The sequence below is a fragment of the Cenococcum geophilum genome, assembly GCF_001692895.1.
Source record: "Cenococcum geophilum 1.58 unplaced genomic scaffold K441scaffold_29, whole genome shotgun sequence".
Classification (NCBI taxonomy): Eukaryota; Fungi; Ascomycota; class Dothideomycetes; order Gloniales; family Gloniaceae; genus Cenococcum; species Cenococcum geophilum.
The window spans coordinates 364,301-392,062 of NW_027137587.1; the positions used below are offsets into that span (position 1 = coordinate 364,301).

The 27,762-nt window shown below is 47.1% G+C and overlaps 7 protein-coding genes across 7 annotated transcripts; 6 read left to right on the forward strand and 1 right to left on the reverse strand.

Annotated features, from left to right (window-relative positions):
• Positions 1-302: 302 nt before the first annotated feature.
• K441DRAFT_688001 (DNA replication complex GINS protein psf1) lies at positions 303-1,054 on the forward strand (the record flags this gene model as incomplete). The annotated part of the gene is made up of 3 exons (XM_067652144.1): positions 303-329; positions 377-909; positions 961-1,054. The coding sequence occupies 3 exons, from the start codon at positions 303-305 to the stop codon at positions 1,052-1,054; spliced, it is 654 nt and encodes a 217-aa protein (XP_067502453.1).
• Positions 1,055-1,995: 941 nt separating this feature from the next.
• Positions 1,996-6,232, forward strand: K441DRAFT_151543 (uncharacterized protein). The gene is made up of 9 exons (XM_067640195.1): positions 1,996-2,389; positions 2,447-3,121; positions 3,171-3,316; positions 3,365-3,911; positions 3,964-4,163; positions 4,213-4,446; positions 4,499-5,126; positions 5,174-5,807; positions 5,874-6,232. Exons 1-9 carry the CDS (start codon positions 2,155-2,157, stop codon positions 5,896-5,898), a joined length of 3,324 nt encoding a protein of 1,107 aa, XP_067502454.1. The 5' UTR covers positions 1,996-2,154; the 3' UTR covers positions 5,899-6,232.
• Positions 6,233-7,038: 806 nt separating this feature from the next.
• On the forward strand, positions 7,039-7,706 carry K441DRAFT_151527 (uncharacterized protein). The gene has a single exon (XM_067640194.1). The coding sequence runs from the start codon at positions 7,199-7,201 to the stop codon at positions 7,604-7,606; it is 408 nt and encodes a 135-aa protein (XP_067502455.1). The 5' UTR covers positions 7,039-7,198; the 3' UTR covers positions 7,607-7,706.
• Positions 7,707-9,376: 1,670 nt separating this feature from the next.
• Positions 9,377-11,345, forward strand: K441DRAFT_678502 (uncharacterized protein; the record flags this gene model as incomplete). Its single annotated transcript, XM_067651164.1, has 5 exons — positions 9,377-9,624; positions 9,692-9,887; positions 9,950-10,151; positions 10,234-10,551; positions 10,603-11,345. The coding sequence occupies 5 exons, from the start codon at positions 9,377-9,379 to the stop codon at positions 11,343-11,345; spliced, it is 1,707 nt and encodes a 568-aa protein (XP_067502456.1).
• Positions 11,346-14,141: 2,796 nt separating this feature from the next.
• K441DRAFT_151689 (uncharacterized protein) lies at positions 14,142-15,724 on the forward strand. Its single transcript, XM_067640196.1, has 2 exons — positions 14,142-14,337; positions 14,476-15,724. The coding sequence occupies exons 1-2, from the start codon at positions 14,335-14,337 to the stop codon at positions 15,556-15,558; spliced, it is 1,086 nt and encodes a 361-aa protein (XP_067502457.1). The 5' UTR covers positions 14,142-14,334; the 3' UTR covers positions 15,559-15,724.
• A 4,373-nt stretch (positions 15,725-20,097) lies between these two features.
• K441DRAFT_151731 (uncharacterized protein) lies at positions 20,098-20,942 on the reverse strand. The gene has a single exon (XM_067640197.1). It carries the CDS (start codon positions 20,791-20,793, stop codon positions 20,362-20,364), a length of 432 nt encoding a protein of 143 aa, XP_067502458.1. The 5' UTR covers positions 20,794-20,942; the 3' UTR covers positions 20,098-20,361.
• Positions 20,943-22,599: 1,657 nt separating this feature from the next.
• Positions 22,600-23,675, forward strand: K441DRAFT_151744 (uncharacterized protein). The gene is made up of 3 exons (XM_067640198.1): positions 22,600-22,760; positions 22,820-23,045; positions 23,096-23,675. The coding sequence occupies exons 1-3, from the start codon at positions 22,736-22,738 to the stop codon at positions 23,607-23,609; spliced, it is 765 nt and encodes a 254-aa protein (XP_067502459.1). The 5' UTR covers positions 22,600-22,735; the 3' UTR covers positions 23,610-23,675.
• The last annotated feature ends 4,087 nt before the right edge of the window (positions 23,676-27,762 follow it).

A 27,762-nucleotide genomic window follows, 5' to 3' on the forward strand; every position in this document is an offset into this window, starting at 1 on the left:
TTATTGGGTTGCTGATGTGAAAGAGGTTGTCGAGGATTCTGACTCGGCTTCCAAGCTGCCAAGGATCTCTAATTCCGGGTTCAACAATCCCGGACTTCTTCCGACGCGGCACGACATTGGGAGAGAAAGCCTCCCCCCTGTCAGGAATTGGAACATTGGAGATTTCAGCTGTTCGATCTGAATCTCGCTTCGAGTGCTTCAGATTGATAGATCTCGACTTCATCGGCTACTGACGCCATACTCAGGGTATATTGTTTATTAGTCCGAGCGCCAAAAACCTCGCGGCCCTCAACTCCCCGGCCATGTATGGGGAATTGGGAAATAAGCTGGTAAATGGTCTCGCCATCTACCTCTAGAATGATCTAATATTGCTCAGGTTCAGCATGCGAAGCGCACGCAATCTCTCGCCCACCTTCCGCCATATCAAGCAGAGATTGTCCGTGCTGTAACGCGAGAGGTTCGCGATCTGGACAAGGACGTTTCCGCCATACTGGAGCCGTTCGCTGGGTCATTCAACCCCTCTGCAGAGCCTGCGACGGCATGTGCACTCCTAGTCAATCACCTTTGCATGAGACGGAACAAGCGATGTCTATTGGCCTACCACCGTGTCAGGTCCGACAAGCTCGAGGAAATGTGCTGGAGTGGAATTGACGTGCTTGAGAGACAGCAGCAGCAACAGTCTGGGAAAAATGGAGGAGAAGGTGGCACCTCTCTTGGCGCAGAAGTAGGCAACACGAGCAGCCTAAGCCCCGAGGAGGAAGAATACGTGAGACAATACAGTGATCTACTAGCAGCATACAAAGGTCAATGGACAGACATTGACCTCACTGGGAGTTTAGAGCCTCCGAGGGATCTTTTCATTGATGTGCGAGTACTCAAAGATGCAGGGGAGATCCAAACGGAATATGGGTGCGTAGTTTAAATGATAACCGGCAATGGCTGGGGCTAACTAGCATTCAGAGCTATCACTTTGACCAAGAACAGCCAATTCTATGTTCGGCAAGGCGATGTTGAACGCCTCATTGCACAAGGCTATCTTCAGCGACTCAGCTGATTAGCCTATAAGTGGAAAAGGCCTCGGAGACTATATTCTCTATACGGGGGACGGAGCAAAAGGAGATTTCCCCCTCCTTTTTGGGACTAGTGGTTTTCTCCCCATAAGGTGCCCATAAGGTTGCTGAGGTTTTGGGCCTCTTTGGGGGGCCTTTGGCGGGTCTAGGGGCATAAAATCTTGTTACTCAGGCGACAGAGCCCCCATAACTTTGGCGACCTTATGGGGGTAGCCACTAGTCACAAAAAGGAAGTAGAAATATCTTTTTGCTCCGTCCGTATATTCCTGGGGTGCTTGAAGAAGAGGTCGGATTACCATTATAGGCAATGCGCATGGAGTGGGCGGTCCCGACATCGCTCTGGTTGACCTTAATCGCATCACATGAGCGGAAGGGAGGCGGTTATGTAGGATCATGACTCTGTCCGTGCAGCCGTGGGCACGTCCGCCGCTAGTTCCCCTAGAGTGCGGAGAAGAACACCGGTGGAGTGGATTCAGGGCTTCCAAGGCTTTTTCTGGGCTAGAGTAAAAAAAAGCAATTATGCTCCTGCGGGCGCGTTAGGAACGGACGCTCGCGAAAATAAATTTGCTGAGACTTGAGGCGCCGGCTTGCGGCTCGCTAAGCCTACTGTAACAACGGCCGACCGATATAGCCTAGCTGCCGTGCGGGATGCCTGTCTCGCCGGCTTTCTGACCTTGAAGCAATGGCGTGCACCGGTGGTGTGATGGAGAGGCTCTTTGATGCCACTGGGTGCGACGCGTCTTTCAGCAGATAGCCTTTCAGCCATGTCAGTATTTTATCATAGTAGGGTTGTACGTCCCGCAGTGGCGGCGAATAGAGACTCACGCTGCTTAAGCCCGAGTGGGGAAATTTCTACCCCTACCTGACGCCTGCCGTCATTCGGTCTCGAAGAACCTTCGCAACCATGTTTAGCTCTCTCGATGCGTTCACAAACTGATTAGGGTGTGAGTGCAGTCAATTGCTGGACTAAGCCATTGCGCCAGCTGAACTGCCGCCTTCAACTAGCTCGCCCTTTGCCTGCCATTGAGGTCGTAAGGACCTTGGATGTTCCATCGTTTGCGTAAGAAGAACTCTAGCTCTTGCGATGCCTACACGCCTCATAAGACGGTCTGGGGAGTCCTCAGCTTCGGCCCAGCAGCAGCTTCCCTTCACCAGTCACACTGTAGAAGACGGGGATTTCACCAGAGACCAAGCAGGACAAGCCCGTCTGGGTACTGCAAGATCTCCATCTTCCACTTCCGGCTCCATTCTTTCGTCCTCATTCACGCAGAGAACACCCGCGAGATCCTTCTTCCACCAGGCATCCCATGGATCTTCAGGTACTGGTGCTCCAAAACCTAAGGATCCGTCTTGATTCTTACTTACCTCTCAAGTAGACACGCCTCAGTACTCGTCACATGGCGTCCGCGAGAAGACACAAGAACTAGCTTCGTATGCCCTGGATTCCGATTCCTTCCACGGTGGTCGAAGCTTCACAGACTCCGATGGAAACTCTACGCGCCGCGCACCTCATTTATCCCACGATACAGATCAGAGCGAAGGGAGTCTATCCGTTGAATCTATTGGCCCAAGCGTTATCGAGGAAGTTTCCGAACCCGTCTCTCCAGAAACCATTGGCCCCGAAACCTACCGGGGTCGTCAAAGTCCTTTCATACCACCGTCGCAGCACCCAGACCTCAATAACTATGCGTATAACTCTTTGGGAAGGAGACGGGGGGATCTTGGTAGAGCTGCCGTGGCAGTGGAAGATGTAGACATATCCGAGGACGGTGAAGACGCACTACTTTTGCCTAGAAATCGACTCTCACAGCCTAGTTCCAAGCATCCATATGGTGCTATCGGACGGTCGTGGTCAGAAAGACCAGCCTCGTCTGAAGTCAGGACACGATTCAGACAAACGCTATCGATTGGTCGCGATTATGTGCGTGCCGCAATAAATCCAAAGAATTATACCAAAGAAGCGGTGGCCCACAATGCAGTCGCTGGTGTTCAGGTACTCTCCGCCGTGTTCTTGGGATTGCTTTTGAATGTCTTGGACGGGCTGTCTTACGGTATTGTCATTCCACTCATGATACTAGACGGTGAACTCACAACAAGCAGGGTTAATTCTGTTTCCACTGGGCGAGGAGATCTTCTCAAAGACAGGACCTGATGGAATTTCAATCTTCTTTGTCAGCTGCATCGTATCCCAGCTTTGCTACTCCCTTGGGCTTTCAATTTTCAGGGGGGGAGTGGGTTCTGAGATGGTGAGAAGCCTACGATCCGCTAGCGAGTGTCAAAGTTAACAAGAACAGATTGAGGTCGTACCATTCTTCCATAAGATGGCCTATTCAATCATGCAGCGCATGGTTGGAAAAAGCCCGCAAGCGATAATTGCTACCGTCATTGTATCGTACTGTCTTAGTTCAATTGTCACTGGAGTAATATTTCTGGCTCTTGGCTTGTTCAAGTTGGGCAACCTCGTCAGCTTCTTCCCACGCAGCATTCTTACCGGCTGTATTGGAGGTGTTGGATTCTTCCTCGTCGTAACTGGCGTAGAGGTTTCCGCGCGAATCGATGGGAATTTGGAGTATAATTATGCTACGCTCCAAAAGCTTTTCGACCGCGATACTGTCATGCTTTGGATGCTTCCACTGATACTTTCTATCCTGATACTGCTACTACGGAGATTCGTGAAAAGCCCATTCGTCCTCCCTGGATTCTTTATATCCGTAACCGCGATTTTCTATATAGTCGCGAAAGGAATCCTCAAGCATGATCTGGAAGATGTCCGAAATGCAGGATGGATTTTTCCACGGCCTGATTCGGGAGTACCCTTTTATCACTTCTACTCGTATTTTGGTACGGTCTAAATCCCTTCAGGTCCGAGATCACATGATGCTAACGTCCATAGATTTTCGTCTCGTTGATGGGATGGCGCTTGCAAGTACGATACCCAGCATGTTTGCATTATCATTTTTTGGTATCATCCATGTTCCGATTAATGTTCCGGCGCTTGGAGTTGCCGTTAAGGAGGATAATGTCAACGTCAATCGGGAATTAATTGCTCATGGCATTTCTAACACACTTTCGGGATGTTTGGGAAGTATACAAGTAAGCAATACTTCGCCTTCCTGGGCTTGTGCAGTACTAATTTCAGCAGAATTATTTAGTTTATGCGAACAGCATCCTCTTCATTGACAATGGCGGTGACAGCAGGGCAGCAGGAATATTATTAGCCATAGCAACTACTGCAGTCTGGATGGCAGGGCCTGCGATGATAGGATTTATTCCGGTGTGTATGGTTGGTGCATTAATCTTCATGCTTGGATTTGAGCTGTTACAGGAAGCAGTCTGGGATCCACTTGGAAAGTTACACATATTAGAGTATTTAACGGTATGCTTTACGTCGAACCGCTTGAACAGCAGAAATACTAAACTACACCTAGATTATTGCAATCGTATTAATTATGGGAGTCTATGACTTCGTGGTTGGTATAGTTGTTGGCATTGTTTTGGCATGCCTCAACTATGTCGTTCAAACTTCCCGCACTCCTCCCATCCGAGCTTCCTACAGCGGAGAGGTGGCTGAGTCAACAGTGCGTCGGCCTCGAGCTGACCGTCGGTATCTGCACCAAGTGCGCCGTCAGATCTGGGTACAAAAGCTCTCCGGATACCTCTTCTTCGGAACAATTGTTGCAGTGGAAGGCGGTATTCGTGCATTGATTCAGGACGAGGCTTTCAAGAAACAGCCAATTAGCTTCATCGTTGTTGACTTCTCCCACGTCACCGGCCTTGATTTCTCCGCCGCTGAAGGATTCCAGCGTATAAACCGAATACTGTGTCGAAAGAATGTCAGACTACTGCTTTCCGGGGTCTCGTTTACTAACCCTGTCGGTAAAAGTCTTGATATGGTTGGGTTGTTGGATGCAGAAAAGGGTGACACAGAATGCCCGCCTCCTAGGGTGTTCGAAGATCTCAACATGNCACTGGAGTCGTGCGAAAATGAACTCCTCGACTCTTTCTACAAGCATCGGAGCAGATTAGGGCGAAAGAAGACACCTCCGATGTCTATCTGTAAGTAATTGTGATGATAGTCTTAGTTGTTTGCTAACATAATGCAGCTACTGGAATGGAACCGCAAGACTCCATGCTGCAGAATTCATTCGGCAGCTCTCTGAAGCCAGGTCCTTTTAACGAACCCTCTATAGATCCCGCTTTCCAGTCTCCGAGGCGCGAGGCGCAAATGCAAGCAGCTGCGACTACATTGAATGAACAAGGTGATGGAGTAGTCAACGGAAACGACACAATCATTCCGTCGAAGTGGAAGCACTTCGCTCAACCAATCAAAATCATGCTCCAGACTTTCGAGGACGTCAGCGACCGGAACGAAGACTTTTGGCATCGTGCGGCCCCGTATTTCCAACGCCGAGAATATTCCGCCGGCACTGTTCTCTACTCACGCGGCGATGAGCCGGACGGATTCTACATACTCGAGAAAGGGCGGTTCAGAGCGGAGTATGACCTCGAGCAAGGCAACTACTACGAAGTGATTCTACCTGGAACCACATGCGGCGAGCTGCCGTTCTTCTCCGAAACCGATCGGACCGGCACAGTAGCCGCGGAGAACGACTCGGTGGCATGGCTGCTCACTCGCGAGAAGTACAAAGAATTGGAGCGGAAGCAGCCGGACGTGGCATCTGAGCTGCTCAAAGTCGGTCTGAGGCTGACCAGTGAGCGCATGAACGCCATCACCTCGTAAGTTTCCGACCCCCCTCTCCCCGCACGAGCGCGTCCGAGACAATTTGCTAACGCTCCGGTCAGATACGTCCTCGTCACGGCTTCCTGATTGAATGAACGAGCCCCGCCACGTCTCAACGACTAGATTGACCACACATTTCGCCCCCCCGGCACATGCTGTTGTAACTATACGCAAACTGAATCGCTTGCCGCACATATATCGAACATCTCAATTCCCTTGCGTGTGTATTCTGACATGGCTTGAACAAATAATGGAAAGGCTGCGCGAATGGAGGAAAGCATCTGGGTGGTGTTAAAGCCTGAGGGATTTTTTAGTACGATAGTGGAAAAGGGAAAGGAACAAAAAACTGTTTGCTACTCTTAGAGTTCTGGAGATTTGTGTTAGCGATATTCCACTTCAGCCGTTCGCGTTCGATGGCTTGGCATATGACATTCGCAATCTCAAATTGAGTTTTCATGGGCAGACAACAATTGGCGGCGGTGGTGAGAGATAAATTGTAATTTGCATGTGGATTAACGTTGTGGAGCCAATTGAAACAGATAAGCATGTGTAATGAGATCTCTAACGCGATAAGTTTCTAGGATCGTATCGGAGCGGTGAGATGATGGGCAGGCAACCAAGTAGGAGGGGGTTGATGCGGGAAGGCAGCTCTGCTCTGCCAAAGGGATTTGTCGGAGCATGTGGCGATGAGGGGATTTTCGTCTTGAACGAAAACGCGCAGAGATTTGAGGACAGGCCTGGGGGCCTCACACTTTATGTGTTGCTGTGCTGACGACGGCGCCCTGGACGGTGATCGTGAAGCAAGTGATTTTCCCCAGGGCTGGCTGCGGTTAAATGCGGTGCGGTGCTTTGCTTTTCCCTCCAACGCTGGTATCACCCCCTCCTCGAGACATGACACGGAGTTGCACCGTTTGCCCTTTCATTGGGAGAAACCACATCACCACCGCCTGCGCCATCGAGATCTAACGTGTACCCCACCCATCTCGACATCCGTCCAGCAACGGCCTCGATGGCCGCTCCCCCTACGATACTCTACAGTTTCCGCTTTCGTGCACACTCATGCATAAGGTAGTTCTCAACGTCTGGTTTGTGTGCTACTCGCTAGCGTGGGCCCCACTGAGTTCTACACTACGCAGAGCAGCGCGCTGGCTCCTGCTTTCCGCTGAGCGTAGAAAATAAATTCTCCTATGAATGGCGGTCAAGGCGCGGTCTCACGGTCTTTAGTCATGGCGCGGCCAATCAGCGCATGACAGCGACCCGAATGAGTGAGCATAGTAGTAGGTTCCGGCCATGCTTTGACCGGTGGGAGACCCAGAGGGTTTCTCTCATTTAGCGTGGCTGTGCCCCTAGGCGGACGAGGCGACGAGAGGTAAGCGCGAGGGCGTCTATGGCGATAGTTTGGGGGGTACTTGTCACCGTATGGCTGGTACGCTGGTTTGTATATTTTGCTAGATTTTCAATGGCTTCGTTTTTCAGCACCCACGGAGTTGAGGTACCGGGTATTTTCTTTTTCGGCAGTTTGTTATTAGCTTGGTTGGACCTCCCAGCTCACAGTGCCTTGGACTCGGGAGGTTTCTTGGGAAAAGCATACGGGGCATCGCTTGTGGAGATATTCTTCCGCGAAGGGCACGGCTACCGGTCTAAGATGTACGCGTACTCTGAACATATTGGAGCATTGCATTGGATACAGATAAGAAACTCCGAAAGCTCAGACAGATTCTCCAATATTCCTATTGGATACGACAGGCTCGGGAATGCATACTCGAAAGACATAGACGGTGGCTGTACCATTTAAAATCGGACTATGGCATCCTTTCTTACTAAGGGTTTCCGAGTTCTGAAGTGAATAGCTAGAGTACATTGTACGCTTCAAAAGGAAGATGGAAAGTCGTGAAAAAGACATAAGTATAGTTGTCGAAAGCAGCCTAGTGGCTATACGGAGATAATAGAAGTGATTATCACTGGCCCGGTCTCACGTAGATTGGCAGAAAGTATCATCGCAGGATATAAGCGGTCAGGATAGAGACCCGTGCTTGCGGTTCCCTATCTTTCGTATAACCACTCATTACGTTTTCCGAAGTCGATGCCAAGAGTAGTAAGGGTGCTGAAACGGGCCATGGATTGCATTGCACCACCAAAAGAGCCAACGTCCATTTTGCGTCAACGCTAAAAGTCAGGATTGCTTTATGCTTGACCCACCAGCCACCAGAGCCATATCTGGCAAAAACGGCATCGAATCAAGAGCCGGCTGCACACGCCGCTCCCTCGGCTACCGAGCTCCACCTCGCCCGCAATGGCTGTCAGGCCAGCAGGACTAGGTGGATTCGAAACGGGGATCAGCGTGCGAAACAGGTCACGATTCGCTCGATGAGCATGGAGGGCGCAATTTGCCTCGAAGCCGTCTAGCCCTGGGCGCTTTGGCCGCAGCCTGGCCGTTCATCGAAATTAAATTTGTTTGTGCTTGCCACACAGCATTGGCCCGTCTTTGTGCATCTCTGTCCTCAATGAATCGAGAGCATGCAGTGGACAAAGTGGACAGAGTTGGATGGGAGAAGCCTGGCAGCGCTGAGCATTGTCGGCAGCGGGTGGACTGGGCGCAGTGAGCAGTGGCGGCAGCGTGCGAAAGGGGTGCAGATGGGCTTGGCCATTCTTCAGTGTTTGCCAGAGTACCAGTGAAAAGGATCCTGGGCTGATGATGTGAATCAACCATGTGACGGCACTGATGGGCAGAGCACGTAAATGGACGCTCATTGCAAGACCCACCGTTTTTCTTGCATCTTCCAACAGGCTGGGCAACGGCTGCGACGACTGCGACGGCCTCGACTTCCCTTGCTCTCGTGAGGCAGGCTTGGGTGGGACGATCGCGTTAGGTGCGATTCGCGGGTCATGCGACCAGCAACACGGTGAGAGATCAGACAGATAGAGCAGGCTTTTTTGGCTATGGTGCTCTCTGGGAGCAGCTGGAATACCTGCCTACCCTTCTGCGTCTTGGCAGAAGATGCAGAGGTGCCAGACGCTGGGTTGCGCCGTTCATAAAATTGACTTGCTGCAGGCAGCGCAGCATCTGAGGCTTTGTGTTTTTGTGTTTGGCGTGGTAGTGGCTTGGTAGCTAGCGGGTGCATAACTCTCGCGCTTGGTCGTGTGTATCACGTTTTATTGCCCGTTGGTCAAGCGGGGCCGGTCAGCCACCCAGTCGTTTCCTCCAAGCCGGCAGTTTGCGATCCCTTCACAAACCACCGCAATTTCGCGAGCCCAGGTATTGACTTAGCGCCCGAATCCCTCCCCAGGCAACCCGACTCGGTCAGACGCCAGACTACTTACTGAAAAGCTTCCCCCTGTGCTCCAGCTCTTCTTTTGTTTCTCCCTCCGTCACACCACTTGCTCTTGCCTCTTCAAGGTCGAGCTCTTTCAATACCTGCCACCTGCCGGCACAGTCGTCTTCGCCTTTCACACTGTTTCTTAAGCTTTGACTCACTCCACCCCTTATCTTCCACAGTCGCCACAATCTTCATCCGTCCTTCTTCACTCAAAACGCAAAGAACATCCACCCACACCAACAATAGCAATGGCGGAGGAACAGAAACCAGCCGCTACTGAGACTCCGGCCGTCGATCCTACGCCTGCTGTCATTGAGACTCCTGCCGCTGAGCCCGCCGCTGAGGTAGCTCCAGCAGCTACAACTGAAACTCCCGCCGAGGCTCCGGCTGAGGAGATTGCAGTAGCTCCGGCTAAGGAGAAGATCACAAAGACCAAGAAGCCAGTTGAACCCATTCATTCCGGTGCCTTAGGCTACAAGGCTCCAGGATTGGTCAAGTGAGTTCTCTGGAGAATTTCAATTTTCATGATACGAGCATCGACTAAACTGGTTTGGCATCTACAGCTTCCGCTTTCCCAAGAAATACTTCTGGTTCGGCGATGAGGCAGTATCCACCCAAAGCTTGAGCCACTACCTGCGGGGCGAGAAGCCCGAAGTCGCACACCCAGCTGCTGCCTGGTCGAGCCAAACCGGAAAGGGTCTTTTATACTTTGTCAAGCATGCCGATCAGAAGGCAACCCCGGCTGGCGTTCTCAACTTGGTATGGTTTGCAGCGTGCAGAGTTTTTATCCGGACAAACGCTAATTTTCGAGAAAAAAACAGGCTGAGGCGACGGATTTGACCAAGGATGGCACTACCGCATTCTACTTCAAGCTCCACGGCCACAAGCACACTTTCGAGGCTACTAGTGCTCCGGAACGCGATGGCTGGTTCATGGCCGCTGCAAAGGTCCGCGAAGAAGCTAAGGATTCCCGGGAAGAAATTCTCGCCAGCGCTGGCTACAAGGAACAGCTTGAGAAGCTCAGTAAGTTTTACGCAATGCATTTAATATAGATTTAAAGTTATTGCATTCGCTTGTTCCGTTCGCATGCTTACATGAAGCTAAGGCAAACCCGCTGCACTAGCCGTTGCAGGTGCGTCCGTCGCTAAAGAGGGATCCACCCCCAAGAAGAGCACCGAGGTCAAGCCGACTGAATCAGCTGCTCCCGCTCGCACTGGATCGAGCAGTAGCGAAGATGCCGAGGGAAAGAAGAAGTCCAAGAGCAAGAGCCGATCTCTTTCCCGCAAGCGTGGTAGTATCTTCGGCAGCCTTCTAGGAAAGAAGGAAGAGAAGGCCGAGGAAAAGAAGGAGGAAAAGAAAGAAGAGGAGGCGGCTGCCCCTGCTGCTGCTACCGAACCCTCTGCTGAATCAACTGAAGAAGCCAGTAAGTCACGATGAATTCCATTCAATTACAACAATTGGTAACATTTTACAGCTGCTGCCGTTGCTGCCGCTCCTGTTCCTGCTTTGGAGGGACCAAGCGACGAGGCCAAGCCCGCTGAAACTGCTGAGACCACCGAGGCTGTCGCAGAGGCTGCTGAGACACCAAAGGCTGCACCAAAGCCAACCAAGCGTGGTTCCATCTTCGGTAGCCTTGTGAGGGATACCTTCTCTTCGAAGACGAAGAGCCCAACAACTGAGAAGAAGGAGGCTGATATCGTTCCACCTGTTCCTGCGAAGGATGAGCCTGCTACTGAGACTCCGGCTGAGGCCCCGAAGATTGAGGAGAGCCCAGCCGAGGCCACAGAAACACCTGCCGAGGCTCCAAAGGAGACAGCTGAGGAGGCTCTTAAGGAGGAAGCTCCTGCTACCACACCCACTGCCACTCTCAAGTCAAAGCGCGGTTCCATCTTTGGCAACTTCACCGGTAGCGTCAAGAAGGAGAAATCGGATGGTGAAGGTGAGGCAAAGACAAACAAGCTCACTGGACTTTTCCGCAATGCCAGCAAGGCCGGCAAGAGCAAGGATCCTAAGAAGAAGGATGCCACGACCCCGCCAAAGGTTGAGGAAGCCGCCGAGCCTGCTACTACTGAGGAGACACCCGCGAAGGAGGCTGAGGCTGCTCCCGTTGAACCAACCTCAGCCACCGAGCCAAACTCCATCGGCGACGCGGTTCTAGCTGCGGCTACAGTAGGGCAGGCTCCCAAAAGCACGCCCGCAGTCTCTGCCGCTGCATAGAGTATGGTGGGAAGACCCTTCTTACTTGGACGACAGCCACGACGGAATGACGGAAAAGCGGAACAGCATGTCTCTTGTTTGACCGTACGGACCACCCCAATGACAATACACACAATCCACAACTGAGTCTCTGATTCAGACTCGGATTTGGATTACCATGCATACGCACACAACTCACCTCTCCAACATACCATCGCTCTTGCGTTTCTAAGCTCTATACCTACGTCTAACTCTTATCACTCGCTCATCGTGGGTTCATGTTTGTGGCATTGCACATGTTTGGAGGTCTCCACTTCTTTTTTTCTTATGATGCCTACTTTGTCTAGATTGATACCACTGCTGCACTTGCTTATTTGTTTATCGACTTTGGTCTGGCTGTCGTTATTGATTTCTGCGAATACCCCCTTGATACCCTGCGTACTGCCTTATTAGGAAATGTACAAGCGGCCACTAGGGCACACTACCTCCAGTTAATAATAACTAATAGAAAATGCGGTCTTTGTTTAAAAAAGCATCTGGATGCGACGGCTGTAGATCTTGCGGAAAGCCAATACAATGAATATCTTTGTAATGATGCGTGATGCAGCTGCATGACATTTTAGTGATGGTAATGATTTGAATAGTGGCGAAAGAGCGGCTGGCTGGGTGCAGGATTCCACATCAACTTTCCGCCTTTCTGCGGGCGGTATGCAGGTCATGGGCTTTAGCGTGCAGGCCAGACCCGGTAGGGTAGGGGGAGCCATCTATGATCACAAGCACCAAACTTGATACAGTAAAGCCGCGTTATACCGTTATCTTGGTATACCGTTCCTCTACGGTATAACGGTCAATAGCCATGAACAGTTGATTTTACTATGAGGTTTATAAGGCTTACGTTCAAATTTAATACGCCGTTACGTTTAAAGCTCTCTTATACAAAAACGGTATAGCGCAAGCTATTGTGGTGTTAAAAACCCTATTTTTGGAAGTATTAACCCCTTACTCTTAAGCCTACAAACCAGTACCGCAGCCATTAATATTCATTAATTTAACACCCCTCTTGCCCTATATAATGGCGAAGCCTAAAGACGACCCTAAGTGCCTTCGCCGCTATGGAGTTTTAGAGCGTAAAAGGCAGCAGATCTGGGTATACTGCCGTAAGAACCCTGGAAAACCTTAGAGAGATACTGCTTGCTTTTTTACCGATTAATTTTAACGCCCTATCTAACAGTCTATTGTATTAGACTCCTTAAAGCCTAAATATAAGTACCTTAATTTATTAGTCCTTTAACGCGGCTAGGAGGGCTTTAAGAGGCGTAGAGTTCCTAATAATCCTAAGCTCGAAGAAGCGCTATTTAAATGGCAACAGCGGATGTAGGCCGCTAATATACTCGTTACCGGCGACCTTATTCGGGTTATGGTAATAAAGCTTTAGAATATAATAGCGTGTTATTAGGGTTAACAATAGCCTAGCTTCTTAAGCGGTTGGGTTGATAACTTTAAGAAGAGGAATTAAATATTAAGACGGAAACTATATAGCGAGGCTGGGTTAGCAGATATAGAGGGCGCTGAGGAGCGCATGTAGGAGCTTAGGGTTGTTGTAGATGCGTACCTAAATTAAGACGTCTATAATATGGATGAGGCAGGGCTTTTCTATAAGGCCACGCCGGATATAGGACTTATAACTATAGGGTAATTAGGCACTAAAAAGCAGAAGGAGCGTATTATAACCATTTACTGTAGTAACGCAGACGGTAGCCATATTGTACCCCTATGGATTATTAGAAGAGCAAAGAATTCTTAATGTTTTGGCACGCAGCGCAGCAACCTTAAGGGCCTTAACTTCGCCTGGAGGTTTAATAAGAAGGCCTGGATGACGGCGTTAATATTCCTTAATTATATTAAGTAGTTTAACGGCTTAATGGGCGGCAGGAAGGTCCTCCTGCTTATTAATTCCGCTCCTGGCCATACTGGGGGTATACTTATAATATTAGAGCGCGCCAGCTTACTTAATACTAGGGTCGAATTCCTGCCTAAAAACGTTACTTCTCTCTATTAGCCTCTAGATTAGGGTATAATTTAAACCTTTAAAGCCTATTACCGCCGCTACTGGCTATCCTATATGGTAGATCAGGTAGAATAAGATAGGAACCCCCTTAAGACGATAAACGTACTTAGGGCTGTTTAGTGGGCTATCGCAGTATAGCATAAAATTAGCCCTTAAACCGTAATGAATTGCTTTACGTATTTAATAATCTTTGGACCCCGCGAGGGCCCCTAGGGTGCGCTAAGCGGGTACAGCGAGCCTTAGCTTAAGGCCGAATTAGAGGTGTATTTATAGCAGCTTAGCTAGGCAGGGCAAATCAGGCAATTGATTCCTATTAGTAACTTTATTAATATGGATAGGGAGGACGCTTTAACAGAGCCTGAGGCCTCTATATTATAGGAAGCAATTAAGGCCTTAATTGTTGCTTTATATGACGCGCCAGATGATGAAGAAAGCGATGAGGAGGTTGAGCCACAAGTTATTAAGCTTAATGAGGCTTTAGATGCACTAGAGCGCCTAAAGCTCTATAAGGGGCAGCAAGAGGATGGTGATGAGACTCTAATTACAGCTCTTATAAAGGCAGAGAGAGTAATTCGAGGCCGTTGAGCTGCGCGGGTAAGACAGATGACTATTATGAGCTTCTTTAAGTAGTTATGGATAGAGACAAGAGTTAATTTAGCCCCTTGCAGCGATTAATAAGTGAGCTCGCAATATAACGTTTCTATACGGCATAACGTTCAAACCCCCTACTACCGAGCTGAACGGTATAGCGCGGCTTTACTGTACAACTTGAAGCTGCAAGCCACCAAGTAAGTGCCCACATACCAAGTGCACATCTACACTCGACACCGACAAACGCCTCTTCTTCCTTCTCCAATGTGCATACTTTACCCGAGGGCAGTCGCTCGTTCTGCCGCCGTACACTTGTAATTCTGGGCCAGGAATTGATCATTCTACACAATCATGGTGAGTCGCACGACGCTCTTCCTCCACGCACGCCCCCTCCTCCCTCCCTCAATCCCTCCACCAGCACCAGCGCTACCAGCCCTCAACCCAGCTCCAACTCCAGCTCCAGCTCCAACTAACCACCCCTCCTCTCAATAGGGCTGTTGCCTCTCGCACGCCTCCACCCCCAGCTCGCCCTACCCCCCAGCCCCGGACGCCTCGACCTCCTCCCCGCCGCACGCCTCCTCCCTCCTCTCGCACGCCGCCTCGCACACCACGCCCTGCGCATCCCACACCTCACACGCGCACGACCACGCGCACGCCCGCGCCCGCACCGCCTCCCCGCGCCGCCGCCCCTCCATCGCCCCAAACACGCCCCTCAAGCCCCTCAACCCAGCGCACACCTGCGCCCTGCCCTCCGCCTCCGCCTCGCCCCCGCCCTCGAGCCCGCGCCGCAGCGCCGCGCCGCGCACGCCGTCGTCGCCCCCGGCGCGGCGCTGGACGGCGGCGCGGCTGGCGCGCGAGCGGGCGGACTTCTTCGACACGCGGGTCACGGGGCGCGCGGAGGTGTGGGGCGTTGTGAGGTTGGTGGTGGAGCTCGTGAGGGCCGGGGAGGTCGCCGAGGCGCAGGGCGTGCTGGATGCTGCCGGGTGTACCTGTCCGACCGGGGAGGTGTGGCGCGGGGTCTTTGATGAGCGGGGGGAGTGGTATAAAGTGCCTGAGTGGGTGGTTGTGGAGCCGGGGGGGTTGGTGGAGGAGGGAGAGAGCGAGGAGGGAAGCGAGGGGGGGAGTGAGAGTGGGAGTGAAGAGGAGGAGGTTAAGGGGAGACGGGAGGGGAAGGGGAAGGGGAGGGCGGTTGAGGGCGCGGATGGGGGTGGGGCCGATAAAGGGCCTGTGGTGAAGATTCGGGCGCGGCTGAGCGACCGTGGGACAGATGTGGTGGTAAAGGTTGGGAAGGGGGAACGGGTGGGCGTGCTGGTGCGGAGGGTGAGAGAGGTCGCTGGGGTAAGTTGTTTCGCGCCATTCATTCTTTGTGGTGGATTCTGGGGTATTCACGAGGTTTCGCCTGGATATGGATTGGGGATGTGGGAATTCCTGAAGCTGACAGCTACCTTGACCCAGATACCGCACCATACCCGCCTCAAAATTGGCTACCTGGGCAGACTCCTCCACGAGCACGAGTCCCTGGCCGCGCAGGGCTGGCGCGAAGGTCATGTTGTCAACGCACTCGTGTTTCAATAACAGTGGACTCGGATTGCCTTCACCGGTTCAAAACTGCTTCAATTGTTTATATGGCAGCAAAGTGAGACCATGTCGGATTCGTTCTTGTCGCAGTTTTTCTCCTCGGTCCCTGAATGGATAATGGAATAAATCTTTTTTGGTTCAGATGTTCAGATACCCTTCCACTATCTTTCAGATTATTTTTCTCTATCGGTTCAATTGGTCATAGAATTGGTGCTGGGCTTTTCCTATGTCTGTCTGGGACCTAGCTAGCGTGAGGATTAATCTGGGAGGATGTCTTCTTTTAATCTTAGGGATTAGGAGGCTTCAAAATGATATCCACTGAGTGGCTCTAAGATATCAGGTCGATAGGAGAGGTTTGCGTGTCCCCTAGTATCGGGCCCTGGCCCCAGGCTTGCAAATTAACCAACGAGCCTTCAATATTAAATTGAATTGAATGCGAAGACTCAATCAATTCGATCATGAGAGCTCGCGGGCTTGGCAGCGCATTTAATCTGGAGGTCCGGATTGAATTGAGGTCATAGAAGATATTAAAGCCTTTAATATTATATAGAAATATACTAAAGTTTATATGCAGTAATTGTCACGAGTATATATATTGAATACCGAGCCGTGTTGAGCCGGTTGGCTTAACATTGTATCTTTTTGGTCCGTGTGATGCAAGCCTTACAGTAATGTCCTAAACCTTATTAAAAGTATCCCTTAAGCCAATTGGTCGTACGGTTATCGATAAATGGTCGGTCAATTAGACCAATTAGATCAAGGCCCGCGCGTTATTTTGATCAGTCTTGCGGTCGATACCTCCGATACCTTTAGGTCTTAAATATATTTAAACCAGCCCCAAATAAGCGTAGGATCCTTATATTTAACGCGCTAGTAGTTATACTTGCGATTAAATTTAGATTATAGGTTGTTATTACGCTTAACAAAATTATATACCTATCTCTCGCCAATAGGTTGTATAGTAAGTTTGGCGCGCTGCGTAGCTAAAATACCAGCCATCTGCCGCACGATTGCGATTCTTAGTGGCATACCGCGTTAATCTATTAATAGAATCCACTGCTTAAGGCTCTCTTCTTATACTAGTATAAGACGGCAATTTAACGCGATAGAACCGCGTTTTAGCTAGATGCCTTTAATACGTCACCGTGCCGTTGTTCTGGGCACATTATACGTGCTAGCGGCCTTTCGGAAACTTGTAAATTGGCCTTTCTTATGGGCATTAATAGATAGAAGAAGTCTGCCCTCTTGAAAACTGGGGTTTTGTTGTTGTAGGGTGGCCATTGAGGTTATAGTTGTATAACGCGTTCGCGTTTTTCGTGATTTTGGTGAGGTGGGCCACATGCATACATGGGCCACATGCTTACCGACTACGTTACTAGCGATGCTATTACGTGATTGCAGGAAGCTCCTGTGAATATCCCCCTTGTCAGAATTAAGCGAGAGGTGCTGACTAAGCTCTGGACACATTGCGAGGACGAAGTCCGCATGCAATCTATATAGACATCAACCGCATCTACTGCATCACGAATCAATCAATATTCATCGTCTGCGTCATCTCTATCATCAATTAGACCCTCAAGATACCTCCGCTGTGACCCCCATGACCTTGTAATTCCAACACCCCTACCCCCCTATTAATAAGTAATTTTAACTTCGTATAGGGTTACCTAACAAATTTAAAATATACACGTATCGCCAAGAGGCTTAAAAGTCATTTACCGAGCCTCTAGGCCTTATATCTACTACCTCAACTCAAAAAATATTCAATATTCAATAACTTTCAGTATTGAACATTTCGTATTGGTGTTGAATATTGAATGCCAATATTCAACATTTCAATAAGCGTAATCAGTATCGAATACTGATAAAAACACTGCTAAAGCTGAACTACCTACCACCTAGTCCGGGGCCGCTTTCGCGCTGACAAATTAAACCCGGGCTACAACCTATCTAAGTACCTCACTTGTATACCTTTCACTATGCCGCTGCTAACGCTTTAGACTACACGCTGACTAGAATATATAAATAAGAAAGTATTATACTAACCATATACGCGCCCTGTAGGCTATCTAACAGGAATAAATCGCCTTTTATTTCTGGCGTATCTATAGAATTTTAGAGCCATTAACTCTACTACATTTCCTGCATTAAAGACGAATAGTGCTTAGAGCATGCAACGGTGGTAGGATACTCTGGACCAAGTGCACATTCGTATCCGCTGGCTGCCCTTTAATATAGTACCGAAGAAGCTTCGTATTGTTGCTGTTGATGAAGAAGGAAAGCCAGGCAGTATACGCTGGTTAGTGTGTCGGGGTGCTCTTTCCCCAGTGCCTTCTCATATCCCTCCAGCGCCCGCCGGTTTTATTACCGCCATCTAAGAGATATCCGCTATCTTCCGGTGACGTTGATTTTTGGATATTTACTTGGAATTATTAAATACTATGCGCTATTCACGCTCAAAGGGGTATGTACGTTTGTCTACCGGAGATTAGGAACACCGAGTCTGATAGCTGATTTAGACCTCTTGGGGGAGTCATGATGCAGCTGATGCAAGTATCAAATGCCAGTAGCGGCGTGGAAGACTGGAGCCATGAGCACGTCCATCCTTCCGTCAGCCCACAGAGACGGGACTAATGCTATGACCAGACTTCTCTTTTGGCCCATCGAGGGCAGGATTTATATAATGGGATTGGGCGAGGGTGGGTTCGCCAGGGTGGGCCCAGGCACGAGTTTCCTAGTTTGGCTATTATTATCTGGGAGTCGGATTTCAACGACTTTCTTGTCGTCCCTGTTAGGCGATGCCCCCGCCAAGGCTTGTCACATACTATCGCCAACAACTTGCAGATGACCACAAGATCGTCTTCACCCACGTGGATCTTTGCGGCAATCATATACCAGTCGAGCCAACAACTGGAAAGGTCACGGGGATTATCGATTAGGAAATGGCGGGTTGGTAGTATACCAAAGCATTATTCGGGAATAGATACGATCCGTGGTGGAAAACACTGGTGGCTGAAGTCTTAGGTCATTATCAGTATGAATTACGGATTGAAGGTGATCTCTAGTAGTTCCGAGCTATGACAAATGATTGGAACATTTCCTATGGCGACACACACCATTCCCTTGACCAAGACCACATACACCCCCGCCCTTGGAGCTATTTATCCTACCGGAGCCAATACTCAATAACGTTATTCTGATACTGCTCGTCGATGAAACCCTCCGCTCGGAGCCAATCCAAGACCATCAGACTCCAATCCTGACAGTTCCAGCTCGATGATTCGTCATTGGTGATGGGCGCGGCTGCTAGAAGCTGCTTGAAGCGGTCATACTTGTCTACGGGGACGGAACCGACTTCCAGCTCCCCGTTTTTGCTGCTGGACGAGTTGATGTTCGCTCTCTCTTCTCCCGAATAATAGAAGGCTCCAGGCATCCCACGAAGCTGGAATGCAAGACCCTCACCCGCAGCATTCCCGGTTTTGAGGAAGAAGGCCCAATGGAACGGCTTCTTCTTGGTGGGGTCGTCCCAACTACTCGCCGCGGTCAGTGGTCTTAGTAATGAATGCATGCATATTTTAGCCAAATATTCATTTAATTCATAAACGCGCCAAAAATATTCATGATTTGAATGCATGTAATGAATATAGCCTAGGTAAGCTCTATTCATTACATACATTTAAATTATAAATATTTTTGGCGCGCTTATGAATTAAATGAATATTTGGCTAAAATATGCATGTATTTATTACTAAAACCAGTAACAAAAGCTTTAAAAAATCCATATACAGCCTGTACAGGCTCCAGTGTCCCCCCCCCCCCTATGTGCGCGCAGCACACACACCTAATTTCGCTACGTCTGCAGGGTGTAGTATGTGGCCAGGGCTTAAGCCACGGCCCACCTCGAATTCGGAGCTCCGAGCTTAATTTTGAAGCTATTCTGAACTCCTCTCACCAAAAGTCGTGGTATCTATTCCGGATTGTGGTGTTATAAAGCTTTTTCTCTTATTAATATAAGCTCCAAATACGTTGAATTAACTTAGGAGAGCAATTGGCATAACGGGCGTATACACGCTTACTAGCGCCAGCTATAAGAAGGATTTAATAAAGGCGTGCTACTAGTTGCCCATATGCGGAGCCACATTAAGGAAGGCAATAAGGTAAAACACCAAGATCTGGAGGCAACATCACGACTTTTGGTGAGAGAGAGGAGTTTAGAACAGCTTCAAATCCGAGCTCTGAATTTAAGGTGGGCCGTGGCTCAAGCCCTAGCCACATACTACACCCTGCAGACGTAGCGAAATTAGGTGTGTGTGCTGCGCGCATACAGGGGGGGGGGACACTGGAGCCTGTACAGGCTGTATATATATTCATAAGCTTATGAATAATTCAATTCTTAAGGGAAAAAAAATATTCAATGCATATCATTCGTTATGAATGAATATATTCATAAAAATGAATGAATAAAAATATTCTTAAGACCACTGGCCGCGGTTATAGGTCGCGATGGAGAGCGGATAGCTCGACATGCTTTAAGAGGTGCGGTTAGCGTATCTTCGTAATTAGGGTACGCGGTTCTTGTTCATAGTATCTCAACAAAACGCCCACGGTGGGCAGCAACCACCGAACCCACTCTCAGTCCACCCTTTAGGACAACATAGTCCCTTGTCACTATTCACGCAGAGGGGCTTGTCGGGATTTGAGCAACAGGTATCGCCACACACAGAGTCTTTCGGACAACAGGAACCACCGAGGCATTGTTCTGAGGGCGAACAAGGCATGATATCGCATAATAACCATTTCTCACAGTGATTCCCCTTGCAAAACTCCCCAGGGGGGCACTGCCCGCAAGCGCAGGGGAAGAAAGTGGTAGCATCTGCTGTCACGCAACTGCCACGGAAGCATTTCCGCCCTGGTCTGCAAGGTACCGGACACTCCCAATAAATGTGGCCGCATGTCCCATCGGGTAAGCAATCTTCCTCCATGTCGCAGCAGAACAGCGGATGGCCACAACGGCAATACTTTTGATCTGCGCGGCAGATTGTAGGGTTTGAGCCGTTTCCTAAGGTAGATGGTGTTAGCTGGGATGGGCGGAGATTCAAGAGACGCAAGAACACGGGCAAACGTACGTGGAACCAAGTCAATGCTTGCTTTATGTTCGACGACAGAGCATATAGCAGCCCAGATGAAGAATGTAGCGAAGAAAAGTGTAAGGAAGGGACGGAGGTTCGTCATTGCTGGATTAGATATTGAGAATGAGGGCAGGTAGTAAAGAGTGAGGGATAGGACTACGTTGAGAGGAGGTTAAATCACGCATTTTATATCTAGGAAGGAAGATGTTCCACTTTCAACGGAAAAGATATTGTTCAGAGTCCTGTTTTGTGTATACCAGCCAGCCAAAACGGGGCTGAGGACAAAGTCTATGGCAGGCTGAACTCGCAAATGCCCCATTCTCTACATGATTGGTCAGTTGATATCAGCTTTGAAGGTTCTGAGGATTATAAGAGGGGAGGCTTCAAGGGTTCCCTCTATCGACGCGCGGCGTTCTGCGATGGCCTTAATGGTCATTAGGGCCCTTGAAAAGCGCACCAGGGTCGTCAAGGAATTCCTAAGATTTTCAGCCTCGGTAAGACCAGACTTAAGGGCTGAAACAGTAAAGACGCATTGAACTCCACCGCAGTGAGAGTCCTGGATATCTCTTGATTCTGGACCCACCATGCTGCATTGCTTTCTTTTGTCTGGTGATTAAAGCAATTCATTCTGAATTCGGATCTATTATATCTGCAGAGTCCGCCAAGATCTCACTAGTGATGCAACTGGTTTGGTTCGGTTTTCCAATAAGAAAACCTTAACTGGTTACAGTTTATAACCAGATTACTAACTAAAGTAGGCTTAACGCTTACCGTATCTAGTAGTTAGATATCTGGTTTTACTGGTTCAACCGGCTAAACCACTTTTTAAACTGGATTGGTTACGGCCCAAAATTCGTAACCGATCCAAACCAGTTGCATCACTGGATCTCACCTATTACACAGAAGATCTACACGGTTCTATTTCGGGCACTGATCAGCCGCACAAACACGATGGCGTAGGTCGAAATGTGCGATCATGAGACTCTTACCGGAGGAAGAAGGTGGAGGTGTATAGGCGTCGCAAGGCTCAAGCGAATAGGCAGTTGAGAGAGGTGACTTTTCTCCTTGGCACCATCAGCTGAGGACGTTCATTGGAATAGGGATATTAGAAACGAGCTAAGAAGTCTCGTCCTTCTTTTCTCAGTTGGTCAGCTATTTGATCCAGTTTCTTGGCTCAGCGTCTCCCACTTGTGTTGTTGGGCCTTTGCGCTTGGCTCTTGGCCCTCGTTCCACTGCGCTCGATTGAGAGCTTAGTGGAGGTTCAGAAGAGCTCGAAGGCAGGCCGGATGAATTAGTGAGCACGAGACCCATCCAGGTCTTGTTCAGCTGCCCAGCCTGGGAAACCGTCCTCACCTCATGCGGTGTCTTTCGCCGCTCTTAAATAGCCAATCGTCTTTCCGCTAACATTCAGCTGCGATACCGATGTAAGTTTAACTTTAGCCGTAGGAGCGATTCTACAGTCTTTAAGGCAGCAATTATTGATTAGATATGGACTAATGGTGCGAACAAAATACTTGCAGAAACGGAAGCCGGAGGACTACAATCGGACAACAATCGCACAACCAAATAGCCGGCTTCCGCACCGCCAGACGAGTAGGGTGCGGCTAGAAGATTGTAAGAGGCATACGTATAATCTCCGCGGCGATGGACCTCTAAATCTGGCACAAGAAGTTCATGAGTAATTGTTACGATTCTTCTAGGACTTATCCTTTTTCGGATCCTAGGCTTAATTTCCACCGCTTTTACACGAAGCAAACAGAGCTGAAGACCCATAATTTTCCTACTCTTATTGATTTGATCAAATAATTCATTTTTGTTAAGGATGCCAAGTTACACACCTAGCAAGTATTAGAACGCTCTTAGATATGCCAACTTCATTGGATCCTCAAAATACTAGTTGGGTGCCTAAACCCATGCTAAGATTCGACGATTTGTATCAAGCATGTTCTATTTCCATACCTTCCAGGGCGTCAATATCAAAGCCCAATGCCAACAGGCCCGGAAAGCTGAGCATCCTGCAAGGACGAGCTGAGCCGAGCTGAGGAATGTCGAATGCATCCTTGCTTCATAGTGAGCACGAGCTTGCTCCTCGTTTCTCTTATATGAGTCTCACGCTTGGAAACTTACAGTCAATTCGACCTTGTCCCAACTCAATTCAAAGCACTTTGTAGCAACTCAAACCGTCGACTACAAAGTTAAGACTGAGATCCCTCTCAAAATGCATCTCTCCTGGAGCATCATGGGTACCTCCCTCATCTTTATCAGTTCTACCTCCGGTCAGCCCCAGAGCAGTAATCCAATCTCCCCGACGGGGATCCCCAACGTCACCAGCGAAAGTGTCTGTATTGAATGCGAGTAAGCTTCCCCCTCCCATCTAAAAATGCCCCCACTAACAAATGCACCAGATCAGATATCCCTCCAATAGGTGGCTGGGATGGCAGATGGTGGTGTAGAAATCATCCTTGCATGGTACCTGTCGAGGTCCGTCAGGCGCCCAACAAATGTTCCTCCGGCTACCACAATGAATACCTCCTGCGCATACCCAGGGACGGAATGCAGGCCTGTATGCCCGCTAAGGACATGACATATGACTTTTGGGGCTACAATAGCAAGTGCGCAATACATGGCACCGCTCCCTTATATAACCTTATCACACCTGTGGATGAGGTGTGGGCATGCGCGGTCCCCAGCGGCTGGAGTTACAGTCAAAAGATGATTGACCCAGGCACATGCGGGCCGAACAATGAGACGCCCCTATATCGTCTGGTACAACCGTTACACTGTATTACTGAGTCTTGTAAGCCCTCGGGACAATGCATTGGTGGTTTCTATTGTCCATACGACTCAACGTGTGGCGAAATCTGTTGCTCAAAGACTACTCCCCACTGCGTGAATAGCGACAAGGGACTATGCCAGTGATCTACTTGGACTGGAGCTATCTTGGAGCGCCATATGGATCGCCTAAACTTCTGGAGCTGGATCCCTTGATTTTATTGGTGGACTGGACTGGATCTAGGCTTGTGGAGGCTCCTGGCGCTCCAGTTCCGTTCCTTATTCAGACGTGAGGCTGATGAGGACAGGACGCTGAGGAGTCAGTGCAGGTGGTGGCGGCCAATCAGTGACTTTTGTAGTATTACACCGTCTCAAAAGACGGTCAATTGCCCGTAGAATTTTGCCGTAGAATTAAGGAGTTACCCTCCTGTCACTCCTACTGCGTATACTACTCATTAATTTGGTGTTTTGTTTCACCATGGCCGCTAAATAAACTCGCCCACCAGCGACGAATCAATTTAGTATTGCGCGCTTCTTGCCTAATTACTTAGCTACACCCCCGTTTAACGACGTTATTCTTACCCTAGAATATATTAACTCTGCAGCTAAAGGCCGCCTGGAGGTAGAGGAGTTTTGTCACGGGACTCACACGTTCTCACGTCTCTGCGCGTTTTGACGTTCTTGACCCGTGCTCACGTTCGTCCCGAGACACCTACGCACGTTCCCCTACAACCCCTGACCTGTTCTGTTTCTGCATCCAAATGTCTTTGTATCAACCACGCATAGTTACGCGTACGTAGCCTTCTTCAATTACTACCCTGTTTAGTACATTGTATTCCAGCTCGTGCCTACTTCCGTGACAAGTTTAAATATAGCGGTAGGCAGTATATCCGGTGCAAGTCTCTTATGCTTGGCGTTAAAAACACTAAGCCTTATACGTCACCAATATGGAAATAGGGGGAGGACGTTCAGCTTAAGGGCGCGGTTGGCGATAGAAAGAAGGTATACTACTACTGCTACATCTATAAGAGGGCGAGGCGTTAGCAGGAGCTCATAATAATCTTATTAGGATATACTACTACTTTAGATTACCTTATTAACGATTACCAGATAAACCAATATACTAGCTTCCTTAAGCCTCCCAAACTAAGTAACTCTAACCAGCTAATAATTAAGGACTATCCTAAGCAGTGGGTGCTTAAGCAGAGGTTAAACTTTAAGGCGTTTAAGCAGCTGTTAATTAGGTGGATTATCTGCTATTATATTACCTTCTTCTAGTTTAAAAACGAGTACTTCTAAAGCCTTCTCTATTACCTCTATCCGGCTCTTTTAAAATTCCTACTAAAAGCTAGAAAGATAATCTGGGGTTAGGTTATAGTAGAGTTTAAGCAGAAGAAGGATAACCTAAAGAAGGAGCTGGCCTCTGCTCATAGCTCTATATCTATATCCTTTAATTTATAAACATTGCCAAACTCCTACGCAATTCTTAATATTATTAGTTATTTTATTAACCAATATAGAAGGCAACGGCACGTAGTTCTAGGGCTTTATAAGGTTATTAGTAAACACTCCGGTAAGAATATAACGGCCATTCTACTAAAGCTGATTAAGGAGTATGGATTTAAAGGCAATGTTAGCTATTTTATAGGTAATAATACAGAGTTAAATAATACGTGCGTTAATGCGGTACTTTGAGTTCTATACCTAAAGATATTAGCAAAAAAATAAAAAGCTTATTAGCTACGCTGCTTTGGCTATATTATTAACCTCTATACGTAAGCCTTTATAATTAGAAAGGACGCTAAGAAGATTTGCAAGGAAATGGCCTCTGCGTACCGTAAGATAGACTTTAAGAGGATTTAGGAGCTTTGGAAGAAGCAGGGGTCCATAAATTACTTTATAATCTTATCTAGTATATTTAAATAACTCCCTAAAGGTATAGATTCTTTAAGAGTATTAAAATTAGAGGGGATCTAGCAAAATATAACTGCTTAGAGGTAAGTAATATTTTTAAAAGTGGTAATATTCGCCACCCAGTCCGTTAGCGGACCAATTAGATTATTAGGATTTAGTTCTACCGTATTTAGCTGCCTTTACGGTCGCAAGACTTACTTATAGTTGCAATCTTCTACTCTACTAAAAGCGATACTAATAATTTACTAGCTTATTTAAAATAATTAAACTCGCTAGAACTCGCTCTTTATAGCAATTACTTGGTTTCTAAATTACCGTAAACGCATAACTCGGTTCTATAGAAGTCCGTACCACCTTATGCACAGTGCCACCTCTCGCACACCCTTTTCCTATACAAAATCGCAAATTTCTACCCTTTATAAAATAGCAACCCCTAGGGCTATTATTATAAAAATTTAAATATAGTATATTTAAAGTCCTAAATATATATCTATATATTTATTTTATTATAATTTAATATTAATAAGTAGTTATATAGCTTTAAAAAATAAAAACTTTAAAAAAAGTTAAAATTTCTTTTAAAATTTCTATAATAAAATAACTACTATAGCTATTAGTATAAAAATTTAAATATAGTATATTTAAGTAATAAAGTATAATATAAAGCTATAATTTAGTAGTATATTTTATAAATAAACCGTTTATTTAAGTAAACTATATACTTAATTTTTATAAAAACTATAAAGTAATATCTTAATAACGGCTTAATAATAAACTTTAAATTTTTATAATTAGGTTTTCCTATACTATTATATTACTCTATAGAAATATAAGAGTAAAGTATATAGTAGTTATTAAGATTAAGTAATTTAGCTTATATTTATAGGCTAAAATATAGTATCTTTAAAACTATAATATATATTACTTCTAAATTTTTATAGGGTAATATAATAGTATATGAAAGTCTAATTACAAATTTTTAGAAATTATTATTAAGCCATTATTAAGATATTACTTTATAGTTTTAGTAAAAATAAAGTAAATAGTTTACTTAAATAGATAGTTTACTTATAAAATATACTACTAAATTATAGCTTTATATTATACTTTATTACTTAAATATACTATATTTAAAATTTTATACTAATAGCTATAGTAGTTATTTTATTATAGAAATTTTAAAAGAAATTTTAACTTTTTTTAAAGTTTTTATTTTTTAAAGCTATATAACTACTTATTAATATTAAATTATAATAAAATAAATATATAGATATATATTTAGGACTTTAAATATACTATATTTAAATTTTTATAATAATAGCCCTAGGGGTTGCTATTTTATAAAGGGTAGAAATTTGCGATTTTGTATGGGAAAAGGGTATGCGAGAGGTGGCACTGTACACGAGGTGGCACGGACTTCTAATAACTACGTTCCATCTACTAACTTAAAGCCTCTTACTAAGGAGGACCACCTTAAGCCCCACTAATAGAAAGAGCTTAAGTACCTTTATACGCACCTAGAATCTTTTTATAAGGCAACTATTATAGTAGAGGGTAATTGTATAGGCCTTGCTAATCATTTCCAGACGCTAGATTGGCTTATTAATGAACTCTATACTACTAAAGATTGGTTCCTTAAGCTCGCGGCTCTACGTTAACTTAATAATTAAAACTACAAGCTACTATCTGGCTGCGCGAGCGCTATATAGGAGAAGTGTAAGAAGTACTTTAAGAAGGCTAATGAGACACCTGCCTACTACGCCGCCATTATAATAAATCCGACGCTTAAGATGGAATAGTTTTACTAAAAATAGGGGTCGGATAAGAATAAGAAGGCCTAGATTAATAAGGTTAAAAAGAAGGTTTAGGATATATTTAAAGACTATAAAAGTAAGAGCTTTGGATTATAGCCTTAAGATCTATTAATTTATCCTATTAAGAAGCTATAAAAGGAAAAGGACTATACCTCTACTCGCAATTATAAGCGCATTAAATATACCCACCAAACCTCCGCAGTAAAAAAGGATAGTGCTTTAGATAAGTATCTAAAAGAGGGCCCTCTTAAAGTCGCCAATAATAAAGATTTTAATGTAATTAACTATTGGCAAAGGCTCTATTACAGTTAACCCGACCTCGCCCGTTTTGCCCTTAACGTACTCGCTCCTCCGCCTATAAGCAATAAATGCGAACGCCTATTTAGCAGTTATAAGATACTCCTTAAGGACCGACGCTTGCGCCTAAAGATGGATATAATTAAGGCAAATAAGTGGCTTCGCCATAGCTACGGGCCCCTAAGAAGTAATATATTTAATAATAAGGGCGTTAAATCAGTAGAAGGAGAGCCTTAGCCGTCACCTCTATATAACCCTACACCGGAGCAGCTCAG

Bases quoted from the DNA above. Each gene is read 5' to 3' on its own strand.
- K441DRAFT_151527 (XM_067640194.1), top strand. From the start codon at position 7,199: ATGGCGATAGTTTGGGGGGTACTTGTCACCGTATGGCTGGTACGCTGG.
- K441DRAFT_151731 (XM_067640197.1), bottom strand. From the start codon at position 20,793: ATGACGAACCTCCGTCCCTTCCTTACACTTTTCTTCGCTACATTCTTC.
- K441DRAFT_151744 (XM_067640198.1), top strand. From the start codon at position 22,736: ATGTCGAATGCATCCTTGCTTCATA. The intron at 22,761-22,819 runs GTGAGCACGAGC...GGAAACTTACAG, and splicing joins GAATGCATCCTTGCTTCATA to TCAATTCGACCTTGTCCCAA. The intron at 23,046-23,095 runs GTAAGCTTCCCC...CAAATGCACCAG, and splicing joins AGTGTCTGTATTGAATGCGA to ATCAGATATCCCTCCAATAG.